The following is an 8,246-nucleotide window of genomic DNA, read 5'->3' as shown; positions in this document are numbered from 1 at the left end:
GGCGCATCAACAAGGCCCACTCGTTGTAGTTGGACCTTGTCAACATCGGGTACTGAACGACGGCGGTCGTTGTCTCTCTGATCACTCGCTCAACAACTACTCGACGCCCGTCATCACGATGTCGGCCACGGCCTCTTCGTGGTGGTGATGGAGATGCCGGCACTTGGCGGCGTGGAGGAGTGAGCGAGCCTGCTTGAGATGGGCCCCACGATGTATTTATTTTTGCGCTTTGCATTTTCTTCTACTCGAACCTAAGACCTGTGTGTTATTAGGTCGACGCTCTAACCACTTGAGCTATTCAACTTGATTGTTGATAGGTTGGCTCTTCTGTGATGGTATACTACCGATCGCTTCAACCAGGCTCTGATACCACTTGTTGACTCTGGCAAATCGGATGTCGACGAAAAAATTGGCCGAAGGTTTCTTCGAAGGAAAAATTAGCGGAAGTAAAAGGAGAGAGAGAGAGAGATTCGCTGGTAATGCTGAAGACTCGATATCTTTATTTTACATCCGTTGAATGGTTTAAATAATAAATCTAATTACAAAAATAGAAAAACTAAATATACAAAAATAGAATAAGTGGACGAAGACTCCGCCACTCTGCCAAAACAATGGCCCCTAGAATCACGCTCCTCCATTCGCGTGAACTCATATGTTTTGACAAACCTAACTAAATAAGGCAGAGCTTTTATTTAACATGCAACAACACCCCAGCAGACCTGATCGCGATGCTTGATCATTGTTTGAACAGCTGCCCTCATTTGGAGATCCCAAAGCATAACAGTTCTGTCGCTTGAACCTGTTGCAACAGCACCATCAGGGCTTGCATCAACACTCAACTCCCCACTTGAATCGCCGGACATGGCACGTGAGATTCCGTATCAATTGGAGAGGAGAACAAACCACTCTTTTGGAATCCAATACTATCAGCGGTGGACTGTTGTAACAGGGGATCTCACTGGCATGAAGTGGCCTTCCAAGTAGTGTAGAAACTTTGAGCGAGCTACGTCGAAGACTGAAATGGTTCCATAACCGCAAGCAAGTCTTCTTCCATTAACGCTCCATGCTACTGAAAGTACAGAATTTTGCAAGCAGTTTTATCAGTGGGTTTAGGTCCTTCTGGACGAGGAATTGATAGAGTTGCAGCCAGTTTCCATGTGTTTGTATCTGTCTCATGACATGGTACCCTGACGCAGAAGTTACTGCTAAGTTTGGACATGACATGAGACAGATTAAATGATTTTTTGTGGGTTTTCTTTACTGGTTAGATTGAATAAAACTGAAACACTGCTCTCATTGATTTAGGTTGTTGAATTAAAGAACAAACAGGACAAAGTAGTTCTGTTAAAAGAAACAACAGGTCAGCCATAAAGTTAAAATAGTCTAAACTTCCATAAATGACAACGAACAATATTCAGATCTATATATTGATGGGTTTACTAGAACCACGTTTTTGGGTGAATATCAGAGAATGGTTGACGTTTGTGCAGTGTGAAAAGAACCATCAGAATTACTCAAAGCAACTGCAAACGCTATTGAGCACAACACCATAGGCATTATATTCATTCATGGCTTTAGTCGAATGTCATATACAATAGTAAATATGATAAACTATTTACTAAAAATAGACATCTCGACGAGTAAGTGTTTCTGTCACAAATGACATCTCAATTTCTGTATTTAAAGGGCTAATTTGTATATGAAAAGAATTGAAAATTGCTTCAGCATATGATTCATAACTCAATTCAGTCCATTATTCAGCGTACCAACATGAAATTGAACTCATCGAATTCCATAGACTACGGTCTCAGTAAAAGTGAACCGTTGATCCAAGTGAAATTAACAATAAACAGCCTATACTTCATCAAAACACAGTCACGACAGATGTTTCCTCCATTCAAGAATCAAGTTAGTGAACAAACTGAGATTCAATAATCTACTGAATCAGGCATCTTGTACCAAGAAAGAATCAGAGCAAAAGAAAAGACTACTATGTCGATTAGCTCTTACGTGAAAGGCAAAACAATCTCAAATTCTTAGTTAAATCCTCAAATCAAAGAGCAGCAAAAAATTCCTAAACAGCACAAAAATCAAAACATCAATAAGCCAAAGAAGAATTACCTCGGGATTAAACCGCATTTGCCAGACCTCAACGGCGGCGCCTCGAGAGTTGCGATAGTGGAATTGGAACCAACCTCAAATACGCGAACAAAGCTATCGAGAGAAACGGAGGCAGCAACGTAACCGGAAGGATGAGCAACAACAGAGACGACGCCAAGGCAGTGGCCGGTGTTGGCGCGGTCCAAGTCAAGCTCGTCAGATTTCCAGAGCTTGACGGTCTCATCGAGGGAGCCGGTGAGGAGGAAGGAGGAAGGAGGAAGAGATTATCTGTGGCATTTTCAACAGATACGAAGAAGAGGGAAACGACAGCAAAACAAAACGGCGTCGTTGTATGGATTCAATTCCGACAATAAAAAATTATTGATTTTGCTTTTCACATTTAAAAAAAATGTTTTTTTTGGTATAATTCTTATAGTCCAACATTTTTAAATAAATAAATACAAGTTTTTTTATTTTTTATTTATAAGTTTTCTCCCAATAACATTTATACTCGAGATTCGAGATCAAATTATCGACATTTAAAATTATAATTAATATTTTGTGAACGATTTAATTTTAATTTAAATAGAGAATTAAAAAACATAATCATGTAATTATATTTATAAGAAACATTATATCTTTCACTCTCAATTAGAATCACAAAACAGTAAAAATGAGTGCCCAAAAAATGGAGGCTTGGAAAAACATAATTAGAACCTATATGTATATGTATATATATATTTTTTTCTTTTTTTTTTTTGTTAAAAAAATATAAACCCAATTAGTAGTATGAAATTCCCATAGTGCCCTCATAATAATTTTTAATACAAACACCCACCCAAATATAAATACAGTTTAAAGCAAGCCTGAAATGAAAAATAAAGCCTCTGAGAGATGAACAAAAAAAACCACAATCAGAGCTTTGGATATTCTTCTTTAAGCGACGTCGTTTTCAATCTCAAACGTTTGGGCCTGGGTCCGCCATTATTTCGTAGTTTGGGCTTTGGCCCAATCTTTCTTTCTCCCTCACCGAATTCATCTTCTCCAGTCTCCACTCGCCTCTCAGCCTCGCGATGAAATTTGTAGCTTTGATGTTAACGTCCGGGCTGGGGCAGAACACTGACCCCACTCCGCCGCCGCCGTTTACCTCGCTGGCTGGCTCCGTTGTCTCCTTAACCGATGACGGTTCGACCTTTTTCGGTTCTGGAGATCCGCAACGAGAGGTTTCGGAGCTCCGTGACCCGGCTGTTTCGCCTCGAAACGTGGATTTTACATCCGTCGTAGTTTTGAACGGCGGCGGAGGTGGTGGTGGCGGTATGGTTACTGAGGGACTCTGGCTACCGCTGTTTATGCCTTCGTTTTCGATGTTGAAATTGTACGTCCTCGCCGGGAGCGGTGGTCGACGGCTGGCGGTGGAATTTCGCTGACGGAATGATGGTGACGGTGGAGGAGGGATCTGAATCTTCTTCTTTGTTGAACGGGAAGACAATGGGACGGGTGGTGGTGGCGGAGGAGGCGGCGGTGCAGATTCGGAGTGAATTCTCTTGTTCTTGTTTGATTTTTTGAATAGGCCGCGGAAGACGGAAGGAGGCGGCGGTGGAGGCGGGGGCGGCGGGGGCGGTCGTTGTTCAGTTGGAGAGCGGCGGTCGCCGTCGTAGATATTTTTAGCTTTCTGCTTCTTCTTTCTCTTCCTATACAGTGAAGCCAACGCCATTGCTATCTCTTTCTTAACATTTGTTTTCTTCCGTTCACTCCTTCCAAATCTCTCCTCCAGTCGAACTCGGACCGGCGACGGAGGGATAACTGTTCGCGGAGGCAGCGGAGGCGGAGACGGCGGCGTATACGACTTCGCGAATTCAGCGTCATTCGTATTGGCCTCTTGAACTTCCTCCTTTCTCTGGATGGTCTGATATGTCCGTCTCGATTTCCTCTGAGTAACCGGCAACGGCGGAGGCGGTGGAGGCGGCGGATTGGAAGACTTCAACCTTTGAGGCGTCGGCGACGAATTAGCCACAAACGAATCAACCGGAATAACCTTAATCTCCGCCGGCGATTCTTCTATTTCACTTCCTCGCGTTCGATACACGAAGGATCGTGATCGAAACTTGTTAATTTCAAAATCATCATAGAATCGAAACTGATTACCATCGTTACCAGTTTCCCCCGGCGATTCCTGCCTCAGATCTGGATAAGAGCTATTCCTCCTCAACCTCATCGCCGTTCCCGGCGTTCTCCCAGACTGATCGGAAAATCTCCTCTCTGCAAATCCAAACCACTGCTGTGGAAACTCCAAGTCCCCGTTCACCTTAACTCCGGCAGCATCAACCGTCCTGCGATCAGAACGACGACTACCGTCGACATCAGCGGCGGTCGGTACGTCGTCGTTTCGTCTAGCAAAAATCCCGCAGATAATCGCAATCAAAAGAAGAAAAACATTGAAAGAATCCCAGCTCTTCTTCACCGAATTTGGTCTAAAAAGCTGAGGAGTGAGCGAAAGAAGAGGACGGATTGCAAAGAACAATATAATCAAAGCGAGCGTCGGCAAGAGAATAATCAAAACCGGCAACGAAATAAACGGCGGAGACGAGGATCTACGGCGGTGCATCGTCGGCGGCGACCAGTACGGTGGTGGGTCGCTGTTTGGCTCCATGGAACAGCGTCGTTGAGCTGTGATTTAGATGAGGAGGGTAAAGCGAAATAGCGAATGATATGTTGACAGAAGAATGGAACTTCCACTCTACTCCCTCTTTTTTTTTTTTCAATTTGTTTTAAATGGATTTTTTAAAATATTATATAAAAATATTAAATAATTAAATAATTGATTAGGACAAAACTTCGATTAGGTAGGAGTCTATGGAAATGCAATGTAATTTGTAAATCCCATTTTTTCGGGCAACAATTCATCTTATGATTTATAAATTAATATATTTATGAAATTAATTAATTTGGGAGTTCACAAGTCGTTTTACGTAAAGATTTTAATTTCATTTTATCCATTATTTTCGAATTATTAACGTTCCCATAAGGTGGTTATGCATGTGATTTTGAGTGTGACACAAATTTCCTTATATTGAAAAATAAGTCGAATCAGATCGAAATATTTTTTATAAGGGCGTGAAAGCCTCCGTAGATAATATTTATTAGCAGTAGGTTTGTGTTGTTACAAATAATGTTAGAGCTAGTCACCAAGTGATGTGGCAACGAGAATGTTGGTTCTCAAATGGAGTAGATTATGAGATCCTGCATCGTTTGTAGAGAGGGAACAAAACAATTTTTATAAGGGTATTGTTAAGGATATTTAATACTAAATTATAGTTTACCGCATATATTATATTTGATATTTTATTATAAGGCAAATATCTAGATATTTGCCTTTCTATCATGGATATCTTTCCCTTTATTGTTGTTTCCATTTATTACTCTTTCCATATTCTTGTAATTTATTTTATTACAAATAAGATAACTATCACGGGTGGATTATGCAAATATTCTTAGGTATAGACAGCTCTCACTAGTATATGCATTTTGAAACCTTAAGGGACGGCTAGAAAAGAAAAATCCAAAGATGAGAATATCTTCTAGCAGGGATTGGACTGTTCAAAATAGTATCAGAGCAAGACACCATATCCCGCCTCGTAGACAAAAGGGGTGAGGGTTTAGAGATTTGAAAGAGAGTGAGGGGGAAACGTGGCAATGAAAATGAAGGAATTAGGAGATAAAAGGCCACGTGTAAAACATAGACTAGGAATAAGGGTATAGTATACTAGTATCCAAACAAAAGGGAAGAAGGGGGGGAGGGAGGAGCGTGGGAGAAATGATTAAGGGGCTTTGAAATGGAATCCCAAATCACCCTCTTTTGCCACGTCACCAAACACCCTCAACCCCACTTTAGGTGTCCAACTGTCCATTTCCTTTTTATCTAATTTTTTTTCCCCTTCAAGAAATGAAATGACCCCATCTCTCTCTCTCTCTAAGAAAATTGACCCAATTATTATTATTTTTTCTTCGTTTAGATATTTTTAAATATTTTATTTTAATTTTAAAAAAAAAAGGAGTGTGTTAAGAGTTCGGGTCATTTATTATATTTTAGTGTGCCACGATGCACGAAACATGTATGATTATAATTTGTATTTCTCACTATATCATTATATCCCTGCATTCAAAATAATAGTTTGGATGAACTCGTTTTGAGTCGGGAATGACCTCAACATACTTTGAGCCGGGCTTCATCGACTGTAGGGTGATGTGGCAAGTACTAATTTTAGCCTAAAAAATAATTATAATTTATATTTATGAATTAACAGAAATTTCACGTGACTTGTATCGACCTGTAGTGAACATCGACAATATCTCAATTGCATTTTCAAATTTAAATAATATGATTAGATTTTTTTTGTTAGTTAAAAATTAAAAAATTAAGGGTAATTTTGAAACCAATTTTGTTAAAAATATTAACCATTTTTATAAAAAAAAATTTAACTATATTCTTGAAGTTATATTATTGAAACTTTTAAGATTTAAATAATATTTTAGATAAAAGGGGAAGTTTAAAGATATTTATATTAATTTAACTTAAAAAAACACATGTTTATTATTATTTTTATTTATTTTAAAGATTTATAAAATTAGTTTCTAAAAGGTGTAAAATTTATATTGAATTTAATTTGAAGTGCAAGGGAAGATGAGTGGAAAAGATGTAAGGAGCATTTCCCTCAATTGCAAACCCAACTTTTGTTAATTAATAAAAGTGTTTTAACATTTAATTTAATGCTTTTCCCTCTCATATTAGTTTTCAACTCAAAAAAAGCCCCTTTACATCCCCACAATTTAATTATTTATTTAAAAAAAAAAACCATTATTATATTTTAAAAAAACTCCATGATTGCCACCCAAAATTAGCTTTCCATACATTGCCCATTCTTTGTCTAAATATATATAGGGGTAACTATGATTTGATGTTTGTGTTCCAATAGTTGGAGGGTAGAAATGTAATTTTACTATCCATAATACAAACGTAATTCGAGGCTCGAACATATGCTGACGTTATCTGCAAAATTTGAATTTCTCACGACTGACTTGTTCTTTAGGTTAGAACAAATGCAGCCCAACTGTTGTTAAGAATGCAATTGTAACATCCCGGTCTTGCTTGTCCAGGATGTATTGTCCATGGTTGCATGCCCGTTTCAAACCCCTTTTACATGCTTTCCTCATAGATAGGTCTTTACTATTCCATATTGGGTCAGTATGAGGGTGTATGACCGTTCGCCAAAAATCATGTCTACACTTGTCACGGCTAAAATGCCCTAAAATGTACTATAAAGTGATATGACTAGTTGTCAACTTTTTCCTACTTGATAGTTATATGCAGTAAGTCCTTGTTATTGCCTTTTTACTTGCATTCCTATATAACACCATTTCCAATTTCTCAAATTTTACTTTCAAAACTCTCTTTCGAAATCTCTCTGTCTCCGTTTTCTAAAATTTTCTTCTTGAATCGAATTCAATTGTGCCAAGTGGTATCACGTCAATATAATATTACAAAAAAGCGAAACAATTAATATTTAAAAGTAACAAAACTAGTAATTTACAATTGTGTATAAAAGGAAAAAGCCAAAGCAAAATCGTCCAATATTAGTGAAACAAATATGGGGTTTTTGGTATCAGATAATCAAAAACAAAAATAAAGCCAAAACGAACCGTTTTATTGCGCAAAAGATATATTTTGAAGCGTAGCGGCCAACGCAATCCGTATCTTATCAAATATCACCAGCGACTGAACATCACGCTCTATACAGGAAATCTGAACCGTACGTGGTACCACGTGAACTTATGGCGCGTGAGATAGGATTTTTGGTTCCTAAAGAGAGAGGTGACAGCGTGGAAAAAGTTGAACCACTGACAAGAAGAAGAATAGTGTGGGGCCCACCAAGTATCAATCTAACGAAGGAGTGTCTCACTGGACAGCCTGTGCCCTTTTTCTAATTTCCACATATATTTCTATTTATTTTTCCTTTTTTGAGCCTTTTTTATTTTTATTTTTTTATTTACCCCTTTTTTTAATGTATAAATCATTTGGGTTTTAACTTTTTTTTTTTTTTTTTTTTTTTTTTTTTTTTTTTTTTTTTTTTTTTTTTTTTTTTTTTTTT

At 38.2% G+C, this 8,246-nt stretch overlaps 1 protein-coding gene and 1 long non-coding RNA gene across 5 annotated transcripts in view; both read right to left on the bottom strand.

Annotated features, from left to right (window-relative positions):
• LOC111432971 overlaps positions 1–2,407 on the bottom strand; it is an 11,171-nt gene extending 8,764 nt beyond the window's left edge. The window contains exons 1-3 of one of the 4 annotated variants that reach the window (XR_002708712.1): positions 2,122–2,407; positions 960–1,205; positions 698–799 (exon numbers count right to left, since the gene is read on the bottom strand). This is a non-coding gene — a long non-coding RNA (uncharacterized LOC111432971). The other 3 variants (XR_002708711.1, XR_002708713.1, XR_002708710.1) reach the window with 3 other exon arrangements.
• Positions 2,408–3,058: 651 nt separating this feature from the next.
• Positions 3,059–4,750, bottom strand: LOC111434169. Its single transcript, XM_023071523.1, has one exon. The coding sequence runs from the start codon at positions 4,748–4,750 to the stop codon at positions 3,059–3,061; it is 1,692 nt and encodes a 563-aa protein (XP_022927291.1).
• Positions 4,751–8,246: the final 3,496 nt, after the last annotated feature.

This window comes from Cucurbita moschata, unplaced genomic scaffold, assembly GCF_002738365.1.
Source record: "Cucurbita moschata cultivar Rifu unplaced genomic scaffold, Cmos_1.0 Cmo_Scf00003, whole genome shotgun sequence".
In the NCBI taxonomy this organism is placed as follows: domain Eukaryota; kingdom Viridiplantae; phylum Streptophyta; class Magnoliopsida; order Cucurbitales; family Cucurbitaceae; genus Cucurbita; species Cucurbita moschata.
This window is presented reverse-complemented; position numbering and strand designations above follow the sequence as displayed.

Excerpts from the sequence above, each read along its gene's own strand:
- LOC111434169 (XM_023071523.1), bottom strand. The coding sequence starts at position 4,750 with ATGGAGCCAAACAGCGACCCACCACCGTACTGGTCGCCGCCGACGATG.